The sequence below is a fragment of the Musca vetustissima genome, unplaced genomic scaffold (assembly GCF_032173495.1).
Source record: "Musca vetustissima isolate MV318-11 ecotype Yass unplaced genomic scaffold, APGP_CSIRO_Mvet_v1 utg75198, whole genome shotgun sequence".
Classification (NCBI taxonomy): domain Eukaryota; kingdom Metazoa; phylum Arthropoda; class Insecta; order Diptera; family Muscidae; genus Musca; species Musca vetustissima.
Genome location: NW_026877125.1, coordinates 149,369 through 175,475, shown reverse-complemented (window position 1 = coordinate 175,475; position 26,107 = coordinate 149,369). Strand labels below are relative to the sequence as shown.

The following is a 26,107-nucleotide window of genomic DNA, read 5'->3' as shown; positions in this document are numbered from 1 at the left end:
CTGCTTCCTATTTCGCTATTAAAAAGTTGACAGCAAGAGAAGACTAAGACATGAATTCGGCCTGCCGGTTAACCTTATGAATAAAACATGGTGGTGATGTTTGTTTGGTTGGCGACTGACTATTAATTGAAGGCCATTTACTTTTCTTCTTCTTTCCTCGTAGAACAAAAAAAAATAAAATTGGAAAAATTTAAAAATTATTTTTAATGGTTTTTTGTTTTTATTTATATTCCATGCGATTTTATGTTTGTTGGTTTTTTTTTTGTTTTATTTTATATGTATATAGTAATATATTTATTAAATATTTCAGTGTTTGCTATTTTATAATATATATATTTTTTGTTATTCAAAAACATTTTTGTTTTTATTTTAATATTTTCATTTTATACTTCTGTGTTTGTTGTTGTTTTTTCTTTTGTAGCTGCTTACAGACTAACAATGTATGTAATTTCATTCATATATCAGAGTGTGTTGTTTTTCATGTTTATTTCGGGTTGTTTCTCTCTTTTTCAAAAAGGGGATTATTAGTGTTTGGGGGGGTAGGTAGGTAATGTTTTTTTTTTTCTTCTTATCATTATACGACGACGAGTAGTTCAAAAGTGTTTTTTTGTTTTTGCCTTAGCTTTTCTTTTATATAATTTTTTATAAGATTTTTTTTTTCTCTTGCAGAAGGAATATATTCTCACTAATTTGAAAGTTCGCACAAAACTCTTATATGTATACCAAAATGAAAAAGAAAGAAAATATATGGAGAATTTTCAATTGAACAAAAAATCAAAGTAAAATTCTTTCATAGATAACTTTCAAGCATAACTTCTTCTCCTTGCCAAGGTAGTAGAACATGAAAAACAATATATAATGATAGTTTAAATTTAAAAGTAATACAATTATACAATTTTAAATTGAAGTTGTTTCGTTTTTTAGTTTTCTCATTCTTCCAAGCTGGGCCAGGCCATTCAAATCTCTAGGTATTTGTTTATGTGTGTGTGTGTTTGGGGGTTGGGTATTTTATATATATTAGATATTTTTAAGCTTAATCCAAATGAAAAATAATTATAATAATGAAAAAACTAAAAATAAACATAGTAAATGTATGCGGCGGCTTGTGTTTGTGTGTGGGGGGAGAAAGGATAATTAATTGTTCTTTTCCATTTTCTTGTTGCCATTATTTTTTATATAAACTTGTGTATGTGTGTATTTTTTGTTATAGAGGAAAGTAGCGCTTGCCATAATATTTTAAAATATTATTATAAATATTCATTCTCAAAGAGACTTGTTTTTCTGTTTTTTTTTTCAGCGACGGCGGCATTTGCGACGACGACATTATGTATCGTTGAGTTTCGAGAAAATTTGACGATTTCTAATTTGTTTTTTAGCTTAGCCTTTTTCGATTGTTTTTTAGCTTTGTCATATAACTGGAGGATACAATATAGTTGAAAAATGTTGTTGTTGCTGATTTTTATTATTTAATGTTGTCGTTTGTTATTTTGTGTGTTTTGGGGTACGTCTCCATTCACTGGCTAATCTTACGTTTGCATCATCAATTGGTCCAATTGCTAGTGGCCCAGGGCTAAAAATAGAAAACAAACAAAATAACATTGTAAAGCTCCTAGTTGAAATTGAAGAATAAAACAAAATACTTACATGTTTCTCATGGTGATCCCACAATTCGATCTTATCAGGCATATGGGACATATCATTACCACCGACATGGCTTAGAAATGGTTGATACGCTGTATATGTTGGTATAACATTCATGGCCTGATTTTGATTTAATGGTGGTATTGGCTGCATGCTATTGTGATAGTCCAAAGCCATCTGAAATTGACAAAAGAAAATAAACAATAACAAATTAAAAAAACCCCTATTAAAAATCATTAAAAAAATTTTTAATCCCTTCACCGTGGGTAGGGAAAAATTTATTTACAATGGAGTTTCCAGTTTTATTTAGACCTAACATTACTATACTGCAACGAATGGTATTGAAAATAATGCAGGTAACATTCGAATATCTCAATGTACAAAAAACGGGGTTACCGTCATAATGGAGACTATTCATAAATGTGGACCGATATAGATAATTTTTGGTAGGAAGATTTTTCAGACCTAATGAGAAAGCAAAATATCAAACTATAGCCAATACGGTTTGAACCCCAAAATTTTATATCATTAAAATACCGAAAAGTTCTTCTTCTTAGCTGGCTTGTGATAGAACTTTCGTTTCTTAAGCCGAGTTTAAAAAAGACTTCCAAACGCGTCGGTATTTTGCGCAGTTTTTTCCCATTTGAAAGATCATATTCGGCAATATTGTCTTCCACTTGATCTTTCCATCTTATTCGTGTTCTTCCCTTTTTCTGCGTGAACCATCAGCTGGTTGATACCATCAGCTTCGTCTTCTCGCCGTTTATTGCCCGACCCACTTTGGCAAACTCCTTCTCAATTTGTTCAAAGATGGCTGTTACCGCTCTCAATGTTAGGCGAGTAATAATTTCCGACTTTAACTGCTGATCTTGTGCCAGTTAAAGTTATCCTGCATAGCCAAATTTATTTTGCAGGAATGCCAAACGCAGACATGGCTTTATGCACATCTAAACGGATAAGGCTGTCGAATGCGGCTTTATAGTCGACGAATAGGTCGAATGTGTCGATGTGTTTTTCGTGGGTTTGTTTTTCCAGGTTTTCTTACCAGCATCTGACCACCTGTCTTGAATAGTTCGGCTGGTAACCAATCGGCTCGTGCTGCTTTATTACTTTTCAGCCGATTGATTGCTATTCTGACTTCATCTTAGCTAGATTGTATACACTGTATGCCGTCATCTATTATTGGTTCCGGGGTTATCCTCTTCGTCGCTATTATTTGATACCAAAAGTTTTTTAAAATGCTTCTTCCAGATCCTCTGCACGCTGTCTGTATCTGTCACTTAAATCTAAATTGTACCAAATTTAGTGCCATTTAGTACACATAAGTACTATACTTCCATATCGCAATTCCACACTCCAAAATTAATCATTATTTAAAATTTTATGTTTCCAGCTTTCTCCGTTTACCCAAATAACAATTTGAACATATTTAGTACCATTCAGTGGTTTTCGTACCCATAAGTACGAAATTCCAATACTGCCTTAATTCAATAATTTTAATTTCAAATTTATGTATTCCATCTCTATCCTGTTCACTTAAATCTAAATTTTACCACATTTAGTACCATTTAGTACACATAAGTACTATACTTCCATATCTAAATTCCATACTCCAAAATCAACCATTTTTCCAAATGTATATATGTAATATACAATTAGTACTAAATTTAGTAATGTTAAGTACTTTCAAAATTTCAAACTTCTAGCTTCAGCCGTTTCGTCTGGGCGATGATCTGGCAGTCACTCACTCACTTATCACTAAGCTACTAATAAAAAACATTCGTAATCAAACAAAAAACTTACATGATATTGATCTTGTTGATGGTGATATTCTCCCCCCAACCCAGCCATTGAACCAGCTCCGGCACCAGCTGGTGGTGCTGCTGCACCACCAGCTCCGCCATAATAACGATACTGTTGTTTCATCCAATTCACCTGCTGTTGCTGCTGTTGTTGTTGTACAGCAGCTGCAGCGGCCTGCTTCTCAGCAGCAGCTCCCAATAGCCATGGTGGTAGCGGACCAGCAGCTGTATGCATTGCTGCTGCACCTGGTCCAGCACCAGGCATACCACCGCCACTAGCCGCAGCTGCCATAGCGACCAAAGTACTATCGTCGACACCGAGACCGGCTAAACCGCCAATACTTATACCCATATTGGTCATATTTGGATAATTATTGTATTTCCATGAGGCTCGTTCAGTGCCGATGGGTCTGGGCATTTTACGCATATCCTCTGTGGACTGCTGTTGTTGGGTTTGCATTTGTTGTTGTGGTGTTTGCAATAACATGGGTGGATTGATGACATTAGCATTGGTACCAGCACCACCGCCGCCCTGGTTTGGCGACATGGCTGCCGGAGAATTTGAACCGGGTCCGGTTGAACCATTTTCCAAGTTCAATAGTTCTCTGGTAGACGGCGGTACATAACCACCCGGAGCAGCATAGTCGGCATACCAACGTTGATTTTGTGTTTGGCCAGCTTGTGGTTGAGACTGGGGTCTTTGAGGTGCTAGATTCGGATTGTGATTATGGGGTGGTTTACCGGGTGCGGCATTGAAGCCATTTCCCGGGCCGGTTGGTTGTTGTGCAGATGGGTTTTGTTGTTGTCCTTGATTCGATTGAGATTGTGGATGGTACATACCAGCAGCACCCATGGCCTGTGGACCTTGTGGGGGCTGTTGTTTATTTCCAGCTCCCTGTTGCTGTCCACCACCACCACCAAATACGGAGCCACGTACATTCATTCTTGCATTATTGGCGTTGAACGCTTGCTGCAAGACGGAAGGGTCCATGGGGTAGCCCATTGGAGCAGATACGTTTAATTGGCCTGTTGGATCGTAGAAACGTGGCTGTTCACCGATAGCCCCTGGGGCGTTGGTAGTTCTGGTAGATGTGTTCGATCCAATGGGTCCGAAATTATGATGATTTCCGATAGTGTTGTCACCTACACTTGTGACATTTGAAGGTGGTGATTGCTGGGCAGTTCCACTGCTACCTTGACGATGCTGTCCGCTGGTATTTGGTCTCTGTATTGCCAGACCGCTGGAAGGAGGTCCTCCTGGTTGAGTATTTCCTGTGGTTGGATTTGTTTGTTGCTGATGTTGTTGTTGCTGTTGTTGATTAGCGTTGGCGGAGGAGGGCGGTTTGATAACTCCTGGTGAAATAGCACTGGCATCAGATGGCGCAGCTGGCGATTGTTGATTGGCCACATTGGCAGAAACAGATGGAGAAATTTCATTGGCTATGGGTATAGCTCCTGGTGATCGAGCTGTTTGTACCCCAATAGGCGGCACTCCAGTTTCGGGCAATATAGTCAATGTCTGCTGCTGCTGGCTGCCAACCACCATATTCAAATTAGTGGTTCCTGGTGGTGTGGTGGAGAGGCTAGATGAGGCCTTTGAACTACCCACGGGGGAACTTAGGATGTTACGATTGTATCCGGGAGCTTTAGAAGCGTCGGCCTGAGGCAAATTGTCATTGACCAATTGATTGGCATTGGTGTAGACTTGTGAAGCATCCGATGTTGCTGTGGTAGTTCCCCATTGTGTTTGATGATAGTCGTTGAACAGGGAATATTCACTGCTAATTTTCGAGGCCAGTTGTGTGGCAAAGCTGCCAGATGAAGCCATTGAGGTTGAGACTGAGGAGGTGGGCACATCCACGCCCAATGGTCCGGTGTTGATGTGTAAATTCTGTGACGATGACTGATTGGCCATTGCAGCAGAGTTTCCAATGTGAGAATGCGAGGACGACGACGAGGTTTGTTGATGTTGACCACCAGTCATTTGTTGCTGCTGTTGTTGTTGGGCTGTGGGTGTGGGAGCTCTTTGCTTATTTGGTGGTCCGATGGGTGTAACGGAACGACCATGATTACCTGCTGCAGAGGAAGCACTGTTGTTGTTGTTGTTGGCCGCTGCTGCTGCAGCATTTGCAGCTGCCACAGCGGCGGCAGCTTCAGCTACATTAAATGTACCAATGGGACCAGCTAAGGTATTGTTGTTGTTGTTATTATTGTTATGTGAATGTCCACCGCCGCCTCCAAGGTTTGGAATGGTGGAACTAGGTACAGGTTTCCCGCGGCCATATGGAGCTGTTATACCAGGACGTTGTATGCCACCCAATTCGGATTTTTTCGTTGGTGACATATTGCTTACCCCAGGTACCGCAGATGATGCTCCCGTCAAAAGCTTGGCAGCAAATGTTTGATTGTTGATTGCTGTCGATGAACCTTTGCCGCCACCACCCGCCTGAGCAGATAACGATTTTTGGCTGTTCTGGTAATTTGAAGACAGAACCTTAGAATTAACATCCTTGTGTTTGCCGCCGCCTTGACTGGTAGAAAGTGAACCTCCCATAGCGCCGCCTCCAGTGCCACCAGGGCCTCGAGTTGTTGAGATTTGTTGTGAATAGAAAGGCTTGGCTGGTTGAGTACGATTTGTTGTCGATTTAGGACCACCGCTGTTCCCGACAATACCACCCTGAAGTTTAGCAGCATTGTTTTTGCCAGCAGCACCATTGCCAAGTGACTTGGAATTTGATAGTTGACTGCCAGTAGTCGAAGAAACCGAGGAAGCGGTCGACGATCCCGAAGACATATTTTGGGCACTGTTCGCGGCATTATTAGATGTCGCTTGTAATGCCGTCTTGTTGTCCCAGGTACCCACGTGCATTGTAGCAATCGATGAGGACATCGACGCTGAAGATGCTGGTGGAGAGGTAACTGGTGGTGGAACCACATTTGCCTTAATTGTGGTATTGATTCGTGGCAACATCTGCAAAATATCCACATCAGGATCCTTGATCAAGGCCAAAATCAACATGTGAGCTTGTTTTGTGGCCTCGGTTAGACCTTTTATGGTGATGCTGCGTTCCGATTGATTTTTGCCTTGCTTTTCGACTTCAATGTGAGCGCCGGTAGTGGCACGTATGGCATTAATGTTGCTGCCAGCACGGCCAATGACACGAGAAATGGCATTGACTGGAACTTGCACCTTCTTGCAAATCATTTCGGGCATTGTGGACGTGACTGTGGTTGTTGTTGATACACCTGGCACTGTAATGCAAGTAGACGACGATGATGACGACGAGGTCGATGACGAAGATGAATTAGCCGATGTTGTTATTGACGAACTATTAGTAGTAGTACTGTTGTTGTTTGTGGCAGAAGATGGAGTAGCAACCGTTGAAGTAACTGCTGATGATGGAGTGGTTCCTGCAGCAGACTGTTGGGCAGAACTTTTCCTTACCACCTCTTTCCAACCATCTTCTCCCCGTTTGGGAACCGATGCAGTATTTGGATGAGATTTATTAGCCGCACTTGTTGCAGTTGGAACTCCAGCTGTCGCATTATCTGCGATTTCTTTACGATCTTCGGTATTCTTTCCGGCCAAGGATTTACGATTTCCTCCTGATGTACTGTCTGTTGTTTTTGATTGCTGCTGATGTTGTTGCTGCTGCACTTGTGGCTGTTGTTGTAGTTTGTTATTTGTTCCAGATTGTTGTTGAGCCGTTCCTGCGGCTGTTTGTAATTCCTTAGGGGCCAAATTCTCTTTTTCTTTTTGTTTATTTGATTCCTTCTTGTTCTTGGTCTGATTACCACCACCAGCAGCTGTGTTTGAAACTGCAGCATCTTCCTTTTTGCTGTCCACTGCTGCAGCGTTGGCCTTCTTATTGTTGGCGCTATTTGCTGTTTGTGTCTTGGAGGTGGCTAAGGTGGCATTGGAATCTTGTGATTTTTTATTGCCAGCTGATGATTTTGAGTCCTCCTTCTTTTGTTTTTGCTGCGACTTGTTGTTAGTGGACGAAGGAACTGAGGCCGTTGCTGGTGCTGCTAATGAAGGTTCTTCAATTACCGGACTGCTATTTCTGGTATTTTGGTTAGCCTGCTGCTGCTTATTTTTCTTTTTATTCTTATTTTTGCCACCTGTGGCAGATTTTTCAGTACTTTGGTTATTGCCTGCGGCACCTTTGATATCGGTACTAGAGCAAGATCCTTGGTCAATGCCGGAATCACCTTCCTCTCGGTAATTGGGGGCATTTTGCTGTTCATCGTCTTCGTCGGCAGCGTTATTTTCTTCATTGTCGGAATCTTCTTCCTTGTCGGAGTCTTTGTCTTCATCGTCTTCCTGACTTTGTTGACGTTGTTTACGTTGACCACCGCTGGAACCGGTTGCCTCCTCCATTTGACGACGTTTCTCTTCCTTTTTCTCCATCTTCTTCTTCTTTTTACGTTCACGTCTGCGTGCAGCCGCAGCCCTTCGACTTTCTTCGCGAGAACGCTCCATGTCTAGTTCTTCCAAGAGAATGGAGGCATTTTTATTTGCCTTGACGGCTTGAGCTTCTTTAGCAGCGCGTATAATCTTCATGCAGTCATAACACTTTTCGGATAGTTCTTTGTCGCTTATTGTCGAAATGAAGCGATTCATTTCCTGATCCGAGGGGAATTGTGTGACATATTGGACCATCCACTTGACCACTTTGGTGTGACCTTTGCGGAAAGCAGCCATCAGGCAAGAAACACGACGATTATCCTGAGAATCTATATCGGCACTGTGGGCATACAATATCTCCACAACGCTCAGGTGGCCACCATGGGCTGCCAACCACAAGGGTGAATTGCCCTTCTTGTTCTTAACCTCGACGGCAGCACCACGTGAAAGCAACAGCTCCACAAACTTCAAATGTCCCTTGTCAGCGGCAATGGTTAAGGCAGTATCCCTAGAGGTGGGTACAGGGGCGGCATTGACGTCGGCTCCTTTATCTAGCAATACGCGGCCCACTTCTATGTAACCACCAGAGGCAGCTTCCATTAGAGGTGTAAGGCCGGTCTTGGCTCTGTGTTCCACATTAGCTTTGCGATCCAAAAGTAGGCTGACCACTTCATGTCTTCCCTGGAAGCAGGCCAGTGTAAGAGCCGTGTTACGATTAGTCTCTATCTGGGCATTGATATCAGAACCCTGATCTAATAGAAGTTTTACAGCTGCTGTGTGGCCATTCATGGCGGCCAACATTAATGGCGAAATACCCAGTTTGCTACCGGTACGTGAATTAATTTCAGCTCCATTGCTTAACAGCAGCTTAATGATGTTCACATAGCCTCCACTGGCGGCCAAGCTCAGGGGTGTATAGTCAGAGACATTGCGATGTTCCTTGTTGGCTCCAACACTAAGTAGTAACTCGACCACCTCGTAACGTCCGCCGGAACAAGCTAGGGACAACGGTGTGTCCTTGGTGCGTTCCGATTGGGCTTCCAAGTCAGCGCCATGTTTAAGCAAAATGTCAACGACCTTTTCGTGGCCAGCAGTTGCTGCCAATATGAGTGGCGTGAATCCTTTTTTGTCGCGATGTTCGATATTGGCACCACGATTTATCAACAGCTCCACTAGTTCTTCGTGACCACCAGCACAGGCCAATGTGAGAGCGGTATCATGATTGGAATCAGTTTCGGAATCAACATCAATTGTTTTGTCCAGTGTTGTAGTAGCGGCTACAGTCTGCTGATATTGTTGTTGGGCAACGGCATTTGCTGTAAGTAAAAATGAACGAAAAAACGAATTAAAAATCATATTTTGTCTGATACCGCGCAAATAACTTACCTTGACTTCCGGCTGCAGTACGTAACAAAGAATAACGATTACGTTCCTTGCGAGATTGTTTGTCGATAACTTTTTTCGCAATGCCACCGGGCATTTTGCTGCCGCCACTTCCACCTCCGCTACCTCCGGCACTGGTCGATGCTTGCGGTGGTGGTACAGAGGCATTTGCAACAACTTGGGTAAAAGCTGAACTCAAATTGCTTGGAGCTGTTATTTGTGGTTGCTGTTGTACTGCTGCCGCGGCAGCAGCTGCTGCAGCCACCGCCATTTGCTGTTGTTGCGATTGTTGTTGTTGCTGCTGCTGTTGTTGCTGGGGTGTTAAAGCACATACACTACCCAAACCGACATCAACAGTGGCAGCCATTGTCGATAAAGTTGGACAGAATTGATTGACACCCCTTGCCGATTGAACAGCATTTGGATGCGGAACAACAACCGATGGTTGTGTTTGAGTAGCAACTTGAACCTGAAAATGTAAACGAAGACGTGAAGAGGTAAAAGTGGAGACAATTTAAAAAAATATGCAGTAGATAAAAGAGCATGGGGATATGCTATCAAAAGAGTTAGCATCATCTCTTATCCTAAAAGAAATGTTGCGAACCGAAATACATCTTTTAGATAGATATTGTGGGTTCTTATCGAAGGCCTCAAACCCCATCTTAAATTCAACATCCACACATTTGTTTACAACTCCTTACCTGTGTAGACTGCTGTTGTTGTTGTTGCTGCTGTTGTTGTTGCAACAATAACTGTTGTTGTTTCTGTTTCAAAACTTGCTGGCTGAGTACTTGTTGGGCTAATGCGGCTTGTTGTTGTAACAACAAATTGCTTTGCTCCAATGTGGTTTGTTGCTGGTGCAAATGTTGTTCCTGTTGTTGCTGCTCCTGTTGTTGTTGCATTAGACTTTCGGCTTGCGACAAATCTTGCAACATCTGCTGTTCCTGTTGTAAAAGTTTCAATTGTTGTTGCTGTTGTTTCTTTTGATCCTGTAACTCTTGATGGTGCAGTTTCAAGTGCTGCAACTGTTGAGCTGTGGCAGCCACTTCGTCTTCCAATTGATGGTCGTGCTGTTGCTGTTGTAGTTGTTGTTGTACAGCAGGTGGCAATTGGAATAGTAGTTGCAGGGATTGTGATGGTTTGTCACCCACATTTACCGCACCACCAGCATCACCACCAGCTGTGGCAGCACTGCCATCAACATTGAACACAAAATTGGCATTGGCATTTGTGATGTTTTGCTGTTGACCATTTTGCTGCTGCTGCTGTTGTTGTTGTTGCTGCTGTTGATTGGCAGCAGCTGCAGCTACAGCCTTTAGGAGACGTACATTGGTTTGCTGTTGTTGCAATTGCTGTATGTGTTGTTTTAGTTCATGATCCAGACCCAAATGTTGATGCTGTTGTTGTAGCTGCTGATATTCAGCCACAGCATCTTGTGAAGTTGTCGATGTAGGCAGTGTTGGTTGCAATTGCTGCTGTTGGGCAGCAGCTGCTGCAGCATCTTCAGGTGAGAATGGTATCAAAGACAAAGTGGTTTGCTGATGTTGCTAAAATATAGAAAAAAACAAACAGACAGATGCGATTATGCATTGGGAGGGGTGGATTACGAATAACTTACCTGCATTTGTAATTCATCGGCATCGGCAAATCTTTGTTGCAATTGTTGCTGTAGCTGATAATCCAAAAGCAATTGATTGGCTTGTCTCTGCTGCTCATGTTGTTGTTGCTGCTGTTGTTGTTCATCTTCTTCGCCGGCGGTTAAGAGACCTTGCTGTTGTTGTTGGTGATGGGCAGCGGCCGCTGCACTTATCAAATGATCTTGACTAGTCCATTTGGGTGTCAGAGCCCAATTGCCATTCCAACGAGTCTTACATATGGAATTTATGCCGAAGTCGGTTAGTTCACTACAGTTTAAGTTGCTGGCAAATTCCTGAAAAGCGAAATACAAAATAAATTATAGTAACCCGTCCGTGAAAATCGTACACGCATTTGTGTCAAACTTACCTGTAATGCTGGATCGTGAACATTGTGTATGACATGGAAGAATTCATCCATTTCCACTTCAATGTCATACATTTCATCACGCATACCCTCCTCGACTTGCTGATCGTCATTACCACCGCCACCAACAACTTGATGATTTTGGTGACCCTGGCCATTTGAAACACTCATGTTGGCTGCAGAATTGGCAAATTGTTCCAACGTTTCAGCATCCATGGCAGATGTGTAAACCAATTCACCACCACTTTGGCCGGAATTTCCAGCCTCCATATCGCCGCCACCGGCCTCATTTACTTGCTGCAAAATATCTCCGCCACCACTAGTAGTTTCATCCTGTGCTACAGTTGTAACATCGCCTATTTGCTGTTTGACAGCAGCCAAATGTTGTTGCAAGGCATTACTCAAGGCTGTATTGCCGGAAAATTTCAAATTCATATTTTGTGGGAATACGGTAAGAACATCATTGCCGCCGCCGGATGCTCCTCCTGTTGTACCTGCTGCACCAATTTCTTGACGCAAATCAGTAAAGGCTTGTGATAAATCACCTGGCTTCAGAGTGGCATTCGATAGGATGAGATTTTCCAAACGTTGAGAAATTGGTTTGATGAATTTGGAGGGTGATTTGTTGTTGTAGTCTTGTAGGGTGGCTGCAACTTTCATATCTTCAGTCAAATGTTGTTGTTGTTCGACATCAGAGTTTGTCTCGTCCTCGGGCAGACATTCTTCAGAGGCTAAGGAATGATCATCAAATGAACTGCGACGATCAGACTGCTGCTGTTGTTCATTTGCAGTTGATGCTGCAGCGGCTGCAGCAGCTGCGGCCGCCGCTTCCTGTTGTTGTTGAGCCAACTTTTCTTTCTTTGATAATTTCCTTTGTTTCTTGCTTTGGGTCTGACCACCGCTGGTAGCAGTGTTGGAGGATTCCTCTTTCGCAACGACATCATGTTGCTGCTGATCAACATTCACAGCAGCTGCTTGGGCGGCAGCCGTGCAAAGAGTTGCCAAATTTTTCATTTCATTACTGGTATCTGTCATTTCATGCGCTTCCAAAGCATTAGCGCCCGATTCCATACTACCGCCGCCAGCACCAATTTCCATAATTTGTTGTTGTTGTTGCTGTTTATCTGGTGGTGTTTCAGTTGGTGATTTTGGTTGTTTATGTTGGAATATACGCTGGCGTAGGTCAACAATTTGCCAACCTTCCTGCAGCTTCTTCAAACATTCCTGCTGTTCAGCCTGATTGAGGCCACATGCCTTGGCGACGGCTGCTGCAGCAGCTGCGGCATTGGCTTTATTAAAGGCATTCAAAGATTCGGTGACGGCCAACTTCGAGTCAGATAAAGCCGCATCAAGAGCATCTTGAATTTCTTGAGCGGTTTGCTCATTATCAGGTTGCTGCTGCTGTTGTTGCTGTTGCAGAACTTGATTTTGTTGAGCCTGTTCCGCTGATTGAAGTTCCATTAATTGTTGCAACTGTTGCTGCTGAGGATTGTACAAGGCCACCGAACCAGATGAAGGAGAAGCTAAAGGTGATGCTGGTGAATTACTTAAAGCAATAACACCTTGCTGGGAAACATCCAAAGATATTTGTGATTGTTGCTGCTGCTGATGTTGTTGAGCAGCAAACACCATATGATTCATGATGGCATGCTGGGTTTGTATGCTTGGAGTCGATTCGTTCGTAATTAACATGGGCTAATTGGAAAGAAAATGAAAAAAAAAAACAACAAATATATAATAGATATGGTCCTTAGTATGGTCTTCAAATTAATTTGAATGGAATTATTCTAAATCAATCTATATACAAATTATATAGAATTTGCCTTCATTCTAGGCAAACTCAAATATATGAGATTTCGGGGTATCCATAATATATGGTATGGGATGCCATACATTCTAGGCTACTTACCAAGTTATTGTAGATGGATACCATTTGATTTTGTCTAAATAATGGCTGCTGTTGTTGAGCCTGCTGTATGGCTGTACTTGTGGCTGAAGTTGCTGCAACCGAACTGCTGCTGCTGGGCACCACTGTGGATTGTGTACAGGTTTTACGCAACATTTTACCATCCTTTTTCGACACTGGCTTTGCCTTGGGTCGGTCACTAATAGCTGTGCTTTGCGATACTTCAGATGGTGTGGTAATACCACCAGTTTTTTGTGTTGCCTTACCACCGGCCACAATACGCTGCTGCTGTTGTTGTTGCTGGTGCTGTTGTTGCATTGCATGCTGTTGCTGCTGCTGTAAAGCTGCTGCAGCTTGCTGTTGCTGAGGCGTGGGTGCTGGTCCCAAAACAAATTGTGTTCCCTGTGGCAATGTTGTGGCCAATGTCAAGGGTGTTTGAGGATTATTGGGATCGAACAGTTCCTGCATCATTAAAGCTTGATTGGGTGCAAAATTCAATGGTTCTGGACTTGCTATGATGACCGGTTGCATTTCCGAACCATCGCCCAATGTACCGGGAGCAACTGAGGGAAGTAAAGAGATGGTTATTATTATTTTTTTAGATTTAAAGATATGACAAAATCCTTCATTGGGAAAAATTATAATGAAGATTTGCCAGGAATAACCCAACGCAATGTCTTACCTGCCAATAAATTTTGATTCAAAGCCATTTCATCGGCGCCATCACCCACATTTTGACCAGCAGCATTAACACCAGAACCAGTCATTTCCAAATATGTAGCCGGCAACAAAGTAGCTGCTAGATTTTTCTGGTCATTAGACATCTGAAATTACAACAATAATAATATTTTATTTGTCATTTCTGAATTAATCTTTGCCATATTCTTGTCACAGCTACATACCTTATTAAGATCCTGTCTTAGGACACGACGTCTAATAAAGCGAGCATCATCACTGAAACAGGGAAATTGCAAAATGGGTGGTTGTCGTTGTTGTTGCTGCTGGGATGTTGGCTGCAATTGTTGCTGCTGAGACTTGTTACCCAAGCCATCATCACCCAGCGGTTGGGAACGTTCAACATCTTGCATTTGTTGCTGTTGTTGATGCTGCTGTTCACAGTTGTTAGTGGTAGTAGATGTGGTGGTGGTGGTTGTGGTGTTAGTATTAGCGGCAGTGTTGTTGTTGGCTGTTGGTAGATTTACTTCAAATGGTTGGGGTGGTTGTAGACGATTCTTACGTTGATTTCCTTTTAGCTTAGTTTGCTGTTGCGGCTGCTGCTGTGTAGTTTGCTGTTGACCGGAAGAATGATTGTTGTTTTGTTGCTGTTGTTGAACAGTTGCTGACTGCGATGATTGTTGTTGTTGCTGCTGCTGTTGTTGAAGTACAGGTGGAGCCGGCGGTTGCTTTTGTGGGGGCGTTAAAGGCATTATATGTGACATTTCCAATTCGTACTGTTTACGCTGTTGCAATATATGCTGCTGCTTTTGTGCATCGGTAAGTGGAATTGCTCTTGCCACCTTACCACCACCCCTGGTGCCGGTGGTGCTACTGCCTACATTACCAAAACCAGCTTGCAAATGAAAGAGTCGCGATTTCGCTATAAGTGCCTCTTGCTGTTGGGCACTCAACGAATTGATATCAATGGCTGCATACTCTTCATTACAAGACGCCACTTGATTCACAACATCTTGACTGGATGTTACTCCTGCTCCTCCGCCAGTTGTAGATGTTGCCGCAACAGATGTTGGTGCCGCGACCATTTGCAATTGATCTTCGAAATATTCAACTGATCCACTGGCGGCTTGACCGGCATCACTGTTATAGGCCTGCTGATGGAATATGGGATTAGATGTCCGTACAGCCTCCGATACATCGTGTATGCTGGGTGGTGCACTCAGCTGCTGTAGCTGCAGCTGCAGTTGTTGTTGCAATTGTTTATGTTGCTGGTGTAGCTGCTTTTGTTGTTGCAAATTGATAAGATGCAATTGATTTGCGGCAGCTGCATTTGTGGTGGTGTTATTTATACCCACGGCTGCAGCAGCATTGGCCGCTGCTGCAGCGGCGGCTGCCGATTGCAAATCATTCTGGTGATTTTGTATGAAGTGCGGATATTTAAAGAGCAGTTCCACAACACGAGTATGTCCACCTTTGGCTGCCTCTATTAACATGGTACTGTTATCTTTCAATTTGTGGAAGGGATCAGCGCCACTTTTCAGTAGATACTCGACCACAGCCTGATGGCCACCGGCACATGCCAACGACAAAGGGGTGTGATCGTTACTGCTGGTCTGTTTATTAACATCGGCTCCCTTGGAAATGAGAAATTTCACGGTACACAAATGTCCGGCACGACAGGCTTTCATAAGTGGGGTGCGGCCACCTTCGGACTCATGCTCCAACTCAGCGCCATAGCTTAGCAAAACTTCAGCAGCATCGGTGTGACCATTTTCACAGGCATGTGTCAAAGCAGTGTCTCCAGTCTGTGTCTCAGCGTGGACATTGGCCTTATTTTCCAACAGGAAACGTACCAAATCAGTGTGCCCCTCTTGAGCTGCTTCCATTAGAGGTGTCGATGCACCCAGCTCCAGATTGGCTCCATGTTTAATCAAATATTCGGCCACTTCACTGAAACCACCGCAACAGGCCAATGTTAAGGCAGTCTCTTGGGTTTCCTCAGTGGTAGCATTGATATTTGCACCCTTACTCAGCAATAGGGCAACCATTTCCTCGTGACCTTCTCGGGCAGCTTCCATCAGAGGTGTATAACCTTCGTCATTGACCTCTTCAATGTTGGCTCCGCGTTCAATTAGCAAAGTGGCCAATTCGACATGGCCACCACAAGCTGCCAAGGTGAGAGGTGATTCGAATGAGTCGGTTGGCATGTTAACTTGAGCTCCGGAATCTAAAAGCAGGCGTGCCACCTCAACGTGGCCATCCATAGAGGCTTCCATTAAGGCAGTGTGCATTTCATCGGTTTTGTGTTCTTGATCGGCGCCGGCTTGCAGCAAAAAGCGTACCATATTCAGGTGGCCTTTGTAGCAGGCCAGTGTCAGGGCACTCTCTTTGAATTCATTTGAATGGGTATTAATACCGGCACCATGTTCCAATAAAACCTGTGTCAAGACATAATATTATTAAAAATAGCAAACGACAGAAACACAAGATAAATTTCAAATTTTCTAAACATCAAATAAGATCAAAGGATGTCATTAACTTTCTGGGCATTTATAACATGATGATCTCATTTCGGGCATCAGATTAGTAACTCAATCTTCTTAGTGATGCCCTAGATGATATCGGTTATAATTCAAAAAGTTTCAAATCTCGGATTGTCATCATTTGTAAAAAAAATCTTTTGTGGTTTTCTTTTTTTTTATTTTTTAACTTACCTTAGCTACTTCCACATGTCCAGCTGAAGCTGCCTCCATTAATGGCGTATGACCATTCTCGTTTTGTTCTTCAACATTGGCACCATGCTTTAGCAGTTCTTTGACAACTTCAACATGACCACCAGCGCAGGCAAACATAAGCGGGGTATTGCCAGTGGCACAATGAGCATTGACATCTGCATTGTGACTTAACAATAGTTTAACAATCTCCAAATGACCAGCAGAGGCAGCCTCCATTAAAGGAGTACAATCTTTCTGGCCCTTGTCTTCGACTTGTGCTGCAGACATGGCCAAAAGAACCTAAATGAAATCAAAAGATGATAAGAGGTGTTGAGTGTCGAAATTACTTCTTTTTTGTATCATTCCGTACCTGTGCCAATTCATAGTAACCAGCTGAGCAGGCCATCGAAAGCAAGGATTCACCATCATCGGTTGATTCGTTAATATTGACATTACCCTTGCCAAGTAAACTGCGCACAGTATTGACATCGTTATCGTTGCAAGCGGCAATTAATGTACGGGAGAACATCCTGAAAGAATAAATGAAGAAAATTATAATTGAATACTTGAATAATTAGTTGGGTAAATGGAACATTTGTAACAATGATCATTTCATAATCAAAGACGGACGATAATATATATATATATATATAAATCTGAACCGATTTCAATGAAACTTGACAGAGATTAGTTTATATTAATTTCAATAAATTGTACGAAATTTGTGCAAACGGAAAAACTTTGGGTCTTTAGAGTACAACTTACATAAAATTGAAGAAAGTATATATGGGAGCTATATCTAAATCTTAACCGATTTTCAGGAAACTTAACACACATCATTCTAGACTTAAATCAGTACGCTATGCCAAATTTCGTGCAAATCGAAAAATATATAGGGTCTTTAGTACACCATTTACATAAAATCGGAAGAAAATATATATGGGAGCTATATCTAAATCTTAACCGATTTTCACGAAACTTGGCACACATCATTCTACACTCAATTCAGTACGCTATGCCAAATTTCGTACACATCAAAAGATATATAAGGATTTGGTGGACCATTTACATGAAATCGGATGAAAATATAAATGGGAGCTATAACTAAATCTGAACCGTTTTTCAGGAAATTAATTACACATCATTCTAGACTGAATTCAGTACGTTATGCCAAATTTCGTGCAAATCGAAAGATATATAGGGATTTGGTTGACCATTTACATAAAATCGGATGAAAATATATATGGAAGCTATATCTAAATCTGAACCGATTTTTACGAAACTTAATACACATCATTTTAGGTTCAATTCAGTACGCTATGCCAAATTCCGTGCAAATCCAAAGATATATAGGGATTTTAATGCACCATTCACACAAAATCGGACGAAAAATTGTGTGGGCGCTATGTCTAAATCTAAATCGATTTTCACGAAACTTAACACACATCACTATATACTCATTTCAGTACGTTATGCCAAATTTCGTGCAAATTGTGCACCATTTACATTAAATGGGAAGAATATATATATGGGAGCTATATCTAAATCTGAACCGATTTTCATGAAACTTAACACACATAATTTTAGGCTCAATTCAGTACGCTATGCCAAATTTCGTGCAAATCGAAAGTTATATATAGGGCTTTAGTGCACCATTTACATAAAATCGGATGAATATATATATATATATATATATAGGGGAGAGGGGGCACCTTTGCTTTTTGCTTTCAAGCCTTATAAATTTTTTTATTTTATAATTTTTGGTTTATTATAAATTTTAACTAATAGGTACACATGTAACCTTTAAAATGAATATACATATGGCATACTTTAAGCTTGATAAATATATTTTATTACTGTTTTAATGGACGAACTCAAAGTGTTCAAAACTGTGAGGGGGGCAATTTGTTGGCATTTTTGAAAAAAATGGTTTTTTACAGTGTTCATGTTCAAATATGTATGTTTTTTATTCATACATATCAGAATTGCATTAATTCATAAAAAATATATAAAAAAGTTCAAAATTTAAAAAATTTAGATCAAAAGTTATTAAAACATAAAATGACTTAAAAACAAAAATTAATATGGTGAAAAATACAGTTAATTTCGTAATTTTATTAGCCCATTTGAAATTTTGAGAAATCGAATCCAAAAGTTAAAAACTCCTTTTTTTACTCGAGTTTAATGGGCATGTTCAAAGGTGCCCCACCATTGCATTTTACGGAAATTTAAAATAACTTTTTTTGTAATAAATATATATGAAAGAAATTACATTAGTTATGTTTGAAATGATTGTTGGAATGCAAAAAAATTGTTTGACGAAAGAAAACTATCACAGAATTCTTCCTGCTCCCTTACAACCAAATGAACAAAAGTTTACAATGACACTGAGAAAACATGGTCACCCATGCACAATTTTTTGATAACTGAAAAAGCAAGCCAAAATGGTTTACGCATATAGAGAACAAGATTGCCATATACAAAAATGTGGTTGCGGGTCGGAAAAATATTAAACCAAGATTTTATGATGTTCAAAGGTACGTTCAATATATATTAATTTGATATATTTCGGGGAGTAGTTTTGAAAAAGTTTGTTTTCCGAATGTGTATTCCCACCAAACCGATTCTTCTTCACATAATAATTTTTTGTTTAATAAAATAGCAATTCAAATCTAATCTGTGGTGTATATTCACGATTACAAACTATTGTTTATAGTTGTTTGTTTTATTGTCTCACACAACGAAAACAACAACAAATGGGGTTTTAAAATAATATATATATATATATATATATATTGTACTTTTGTGATTGTGTTAATTACACTGTGCTACAAAATAACAAAAAAATTTTTTTCAGGGGTTCTAATGTACCAATTATGTTTAGTTGGAGTCCCTGGATCACGAAAATACCTTTGGTTTTTCTGGGTCACTTCGAAAATTAATTTTATAACGGTAAATATATGGTTTCATGGATTTTCCATTTGAAACTTGAATAACTTATTTGCTTTATAACGGATTTATATTATTCTTTTTTTCTTTGGAAGAGTACAATTTTTCCTTTCAAACAAGATATATATTTATATATATATATATATATATTACAGCGGTTGAAATGTGAAAAAATACGCATAAAATGACAAAATTTATTTTTCTTCGGACTGTACGATGAAATTATGATATTAAGCCATATAATTTTTATTATATTACGGGGAAGAAAATTAAGTTAGCTTTCGAAAATGATAAAAATCAAAAAAATCGGTTAAAAAATGGATGACTTATACACATTTTTGTATTGAATCTATGCATATTCTCTAAAGGAAATATGGGTCTGTATCGTTTCCTGTTACAAACCGTTATGCGTATAAGAATAATATAAATCCGTTATAAAGTAAATAAGTTATTCAAGTTTCAAATGGAAAATCCATGAAACCAATATTTACCGTTATAAAATTAATTTTCGAATATATAATATATATATATTGGTACATTAGAACCCCTGAAAAATTTTCGTGTCGCACAGTGTTATTAATAATATATAAATATGTACTTACGTCTTATCACTACTAGCCCCTCGCATTTTTGTTAAAGCCTGTTTGGTTTCATCGATTGCATGGGTGGCATGTCGTAAAACGGGAGCTTTGTCATTTGCTAAAAAAAAAAATTCCATTAGAATTAGAATCTTAAAATTATAAAGGAAAAAATCACAACTTACCGGCAGCTTCAAAGAGGGCATTTAAATTACGATTACGATCGATTGTTGTGTCAAGCAGGAAATCACCACTGACTTCATTGGGATCTTGAATTTCTTCATCCTCATCTTCGTCGTCGATTTCCTCCTCTTCATCCTCATCGTCGTCTTCGTCATCTTCATCATCGTCCTCATTTTCATCTTCATCATCCTCTTCGTCCTCGTCGTCTTCCTCATCTTCATCCTCGTCATCACCATCATCTTCCTCATCGTGACCTTCGGCATCATGGCCACAGGAATCGGGATCGGATTCGGGAATATCATCCTATAAAGAAATGAAAAAAAAAAAAACAAATGTTCATTATATTACAAAATTAATTTAATATTTTGTCTCTACAATTTGATTTTGTTTTTAGAGAAGATTTAAGCAAAAATGATTAAACTCTTTATAAAAAACGTAAAACAATTTAAGCCAAATTATAATTAGTTAACAAAAGAAAACCAAACTCTTTGGAAATTATTATAATATTAAAAAAAAACTAAATTATAAAAATAAAAACAAATGAATAATAAACAAGAAGAAGAAGATCATGTTGTCTAAGGCCAGCACAAAATCAGTTAATCACTTCGTTTTCTTCATTTGATGGTAGTAGGAGTAGTTGTTGGGTATTATAATTATTTCATTATTTATTTATTTTGTTGATACAACATTTTGTTGGAGTCCACACACTAAAAGCTACATACTTTTGCAATTATTATTGAAAACAAAAAAACTAAAGCTTTTCACAATTGTGCCAAAACTATTTAATTTCTGAATTGTTATATTAGATTTTTATGCATTTTTTAAAACGAAGAAAATGACATTTTAGCAACCCTATTATTTCAATCAAAAAAACCTTGCCAATATAAATTTGCAACAAAAAAGGTTGATTTTGGAAAAAAGCTTTATTTAGTCATATTGTATTAGTTGTATTATTAGAGGAAATAAAAAATATTATTTCATTAATATTGTTTAATTGTTGGGTAATTTAAAAAAAGAAGATTTTTCTTTTTTATAAAAAAATCAATAGTAAGTAAAACGCAAAAAATGCATAAAAACGACGCAACTTACCAATAAATCTGGCCTTAGACACAAGCATGCCAAAAGGATCTACAAAAAGAAAATGGAAAAAAGAAAAGAATAAAATAATAAATTTGAACATAAAAATCATAAATAACAACAACTATTGCTTCTTCAAATACGTCTGGCTAAATGAATAAAAAAACATGAAAAACAATAGGACAAAAACAATAACAGCGACGAAACCACTCAACAATTCAAAACAATTTATAAAAAAAAAATAAATATAAAAAAGCAACCAAAAAGTAGTTACAAAGTTATTGAACAATATAATAATTATTTATAAAATATACATATTTATATAACTATTACATAACAATACAAACTACAGGTTATGATATTGGAAGAAGGAATGAATGGTATTTAATTTACGTTTTTATTATTTCCAAATTTTAAGAAATTCGAATACATAACACTGTAAGTCGAATTCTATTGGAATTATATATAGAACGGAGACGAAGTGTATATGGTAGATATGTATTTTTATAGTCGAATCTAGCAATAAAATTGGTAACAGCCTGGAAAATATAGAAACTATAAACTCGATTCTAAAGGCGCGTTTAGACTATAGCCTTTATCGTGATAAAGTGCATTATCTCGATTTAATTGCTAATTCGAGTTGAATTTACCTCGATTTAACATACAAAATTAAGGCTACGTTTAGACTACTCCATCGTCACGTTAATCCAGTTGATTACATTTGACGTATACGCTATGGAATTGGCATTTAAAATCGAGTACATTTCGTAACTCTAAAAGTACCTTAAATCCGCTCAATATTATATCGATTTGCTCTAAATCCTATGCTAAATTGAGATTATTTCAAATACAACCCTGCTTTTGTCCCAAAAAAATAGTAATAATAATAGTTTATCCTTAAAGTATGCTGAAAAATTGTTAATATTCAAAATAATTGCCCGATAAAAAAGTGTCAAGTGTTGAAAATGTATTATTTATGTATAATTTAGAACGACAAAGTCTTTTTATGTATTTTTGACATAAAAGAAAACAGTTTCTAATAAAAATATTAAAATATTGATTTAAACATTACCGCAGACATCATGAACGCAAGGAAATGTGTTTGTGTACGTAAACAAATAACAGCTGACAAATCAACATCATTTCATTACAATACTTCTAAAAAGTTATGGTTTGATATCCCGATTTACAAATTAAGTCCATTTAGAGGCATTGTTTAAACACGCCTTAAATATATAAAAATATGTATCAACAACATTTTATCTCGAATTCCACCTTTCCTAAGTGTAACCGCCATTCTAAATGAAGTGGAAGAACTCGAATTTAAAAAATTTAGAAATTGGCATAAATCGTGTGTTAATATTTAATTTTTAATAAATGATTTTGCAAATAATAAAATAATAAATCAATTTAATGTTCCCCATATTGTAATAGTAAAACGAATTTTTATTAAATTTGACACTGAGTTCCCAATCAAAACCTTAAAAATATTAATCGGAGACCCGTGAAGAATATTTAATATTCAATAAAGTATATTTAATCTATTTTGGATCCCGACCGAATTATTTTTGTTATATGTATTATTATATTATATGTATTTGTTATATTTATCATAATTCAACATCAAATTTGCAGAACGATTTGTCTTTTTATACAAAATAATGTTAAAAATTTTATTATTTACTAAACTAATTTTTCCTAGTAAGAATCCGTAAATTATCAATAACATAAATTACTTAAAGTATATTGACATATACGATTTTAAATCGACCCGATTAACGAAATCCAAAAATACACCCTAATTGTTTACACATACCCCCCATGGCACAATAAATAGGTAGTCCCATGGCCTATAAATAAGGTCACCAAGGGAGACCAGCTGATTATCGATACCTCTCAAGTTTGCTGTCAAAATGCATTATTGTGAATTGACGTACATTATGAAAACGTAAACAAAGTCGAAATTTTTGACATTAGACTTGAGAAAAAACAGCTGTTTTCCGATTTCGATTGCTATCTTGGTGACCTTATTAATAGATCTTGGGTAGTCCATTAGCGCACCTGATGTCTCGATTAACTGTCAAAGTGCCTAATTTCTACTTGAATTCGATGTGCAATGTTACCAACCATGTGAAATATGGAAAAAATCTCGATTACCTGCCAAAATTTTGCATATTTCAAATGGTTGGCAACACTACACATCTAATTCAAGAAGAAATTACCCACATTGATAGTTAATCAAGACATCAGATGCGCTAAATGGACTACCTATTCATTGTGCCATGGTCGAGGCAAAACCAAAGGTTTTTGTTTTGATACATCACCTTATTATTGCATCATGCACATACCTTTGATCATGATCTAAATGCCGATAAGCTGATGTTTTTAGTATACATATAAAATTATTAATTTGCGCCAAAAATATGTGTTTGCAATTTGAAAATAATGAAAAAAGAATTACAACAATGGAAATGTTTTTGCGTTGCTGTGATCGTTTGGAAAGTAAAATAAAACAAAAATTCTAAAAATAACTTTTATTTTCCTTCGATCTTTCATTTTTATATTTGGCAACCGTTTAATTATGATTTCGATCAAGATTAAAAATAAACCCTGCCTCACGATGATATAAATTTGTATGATAAATCGTGGTGAAATAAGCCAGATTAAGAAAATAAACCCGAAATCAGCCTTTAATCATGATTAAATGTTATATGTAACTTCCCTTTTAAAATAGGCTTTTTATGAAACAAAATTATATGTAAACATTGACAATCATAAAGGTTTGCTAGTGTGTAGCATACTTCAATAGCCGTTGCTTGACGTTTATATGCATGCGAGAGAGATAATATGTTTCTTCTTTTCTTCTATTTTGTATATTATTAATTAATTATTTTTGTGTATCAAATTTGCTTTAAAATTTCCTTTATTTATGTAAATGCATTAATTTATAAAAAAAAAGTTTAATAATTTATTTATTCATCATCGTATGGCAACTCTACTAATAAAGAATACTAAAAGAATCAACGAGAGAGAGAGAGCGCGAGAGAGGCCACACACTTAGGAGAGAAACATGTGTTCAAAGCAAACACACACTCATTCACACTGGCCATCATGTCAAAGCACAAAAACACTTGACAAAATATTTGTCATCAACAGAGGAGAAGGAGGAGTAGTAGTAGATAATAATTTTATGCTATTTTCTTTTTTCAATTTCATTTTTTGTTTTGCACTGCATAAACATATTAAAAAAAACGTACACACAGAGGAGAATACCGACAAAATGAGGGATTTGCAAAGGCCATGACATGTATTATAAAAAGAGAACGACCATTGGCACAATGTACGTACGACGTATGAAAAATAATGCCAGCAACCTATTACAAAAGCGTGTATCTGTCAATGACGGCAGCAAAACCCAAGTAATAATTTGATTGATAATTTTTAAAGTTAAAGTATTATGATAAATATAACCAAAATGAATTAGCTATGGTATATATAAACATTAAGAGAAAAGCTGCTAGGTAATAAATACAAAGAAATACAAAATCTTAATAATGTACGTACAACTTATGGAAAAAAAAGACCAGCAACCTATTACAAAAGCGTGTATCTGTCAATGGCGGCAGCAAAATTCAAATAATAATTTGATTGATCATTTTTTTAGTTATGATGAATATAACCAAAATGTATTAGCTATGGTATATATAAATTAAGAAAAAGGTACTAGATAATAAATACAAAGATATACATATATAAACGAATAACAAATTTTTCACAAAATTCGAGAAGCTATGGAGCAGAATTTTACAAAAATTACAGAAATTAATGACTATCTTGTCTCCGCCGCCTGTGCCAGAAAACTATCACAGAGTAGAAATAAAAATAAAATTCGAAAAAACAACAAAACGAAACAAATATGACGACCAAAAGGAATACATGCAAACAAATTATTATACGAAATGACGACTATACCAAATGACAACGAACTACGACTTTGTTTGTTGGTTTTGAAATGTACAAAGAAAAAAACCCCAAAACAAAGCAAAAAACCAGACGACAAGGGATACACAACAACACAATAATGATCATAAAACTAGCAATAAAACATGAAGAATATTTAAATACGTATTTCAACAGAATTTTTTTGTGATTGAAATACTCTAAGTACATACAATTAAATATATAAAAGTAATGTAAACAATTTTCAAATGAGTTATTTTGTTTCAAATGCAATTAAATTTTATACAAGAAATAAAAAAAGGACTCTGATTTCCTTTGTTCCACGACGATACAAAATAAATGCCATTATTTCATGAATTACGGTTTGGTAATTCGAGGTTAGACTATGGCTACGTTTAGACTACTAAATCCACTCGATCTCAAATGTCAATTCCATTGCGTATACGTCAGGTTAAAGTACATTTACATATACGATTTTAAATCGACTCGATTAACGAAATCCAGAAACACGCCCTTATACACATACCTTTAATCATGATCTAATGTCGATCAGTTGATATTTGTTAGCATACATACAAAATTATGAAGTGTAAACATATTATCTTTCTCGTATGCATATAAAACGTCAAGCAACGGCTATGGAAGTATGCTACACACTAGCAAACCTTTTATGATTGTCAATGTTTACATATATTTTTTTTTTTAATATAAGTCATTTATTTTACCGATTCTTAAAGTACATTTACATATACGATTTTAAATCGACTCGATTAACGAAATCCAGAAACACGCCCTTATTGTTTACAAATACCTTTAATCATGATCTAAAT

General features: G+C 38.0%; 1 protein-coding gene across 1 annotated transcript in view; it reads right to left on the bottom strand.

Moving 5' to 3' along the window:
* Positions 1–1,501: 1,501 nt before the first annotated feature.
* The window catches only part of LOC133321706 (ankyrin repeat and KH domain-containing protein mask), a 44,798-nt gene continuing 20,192 nt past the window's right edge, over positions 1,502–26,107 (bottom strand). Inside the window, exons 3-20 of the mRNA XM_061530790.1 lie at positions 21,330–21,368; positions 20,243–20,543; positions 20,082–20,178; positions 16,901–17,060; positions 16,531–16,830; positions 14,922–16,254; positions 14,044–14,888; positions 13,824–13,965; positions 13,493–13,704; positions 13,145–13,441; positions 11,239–12,930; positions 10,853–11,164; positions 10,026–10,781; positions 9,569–9,703; positions 9,238–9,508; positions 3,445–9,167; positions 1,634–1,818; positions 1,502–1,556 (exon numbers count right to left, since the gene is read on the bottom strand). Of these exons, the coding sequence (XP_061386774.1) occupies positions 1,541–1,556; positions 1,634–1,818; positions 3,445–9,167; positions 9,238–9,508; positions 9,569–9,703; positions 10,026–10,781; positions 10,853–11,164; positions 11,239–12,930; positions 13,145–13,441; positions 13,493–13,704; positions 13,824–13,965; positions 14,044–14,888; positions 14,922–16,254; positions 16,531–16,830; positions 16,901–17,060; positions 20,082–20,178; positions 20,243–20,543; positions 21,330–21,368 (12,816 nt within the window). The 3' untranslated portion in view covers positions 1,502–1,540. The remainder of the gene's footprint in view (positions 1,557–1,633; positions 1,819–3,444; positions 9,168–9,237; positions 9,509–9,568; positions 9,704–10,025; positions 10,782–10,852; positions 11,165–11,238; positions 12,931–13,144; positions 13,442–13,492; positions 13,705–13,823; positions 13,966–14,043; positions 14,889–14,921; positions 16,255–16,530; positions 16,831–16,900; positions 17,061–20,081; positions 20,179–20,242; positions 20,544–21,329; positions 21,369–26,107) is intronic.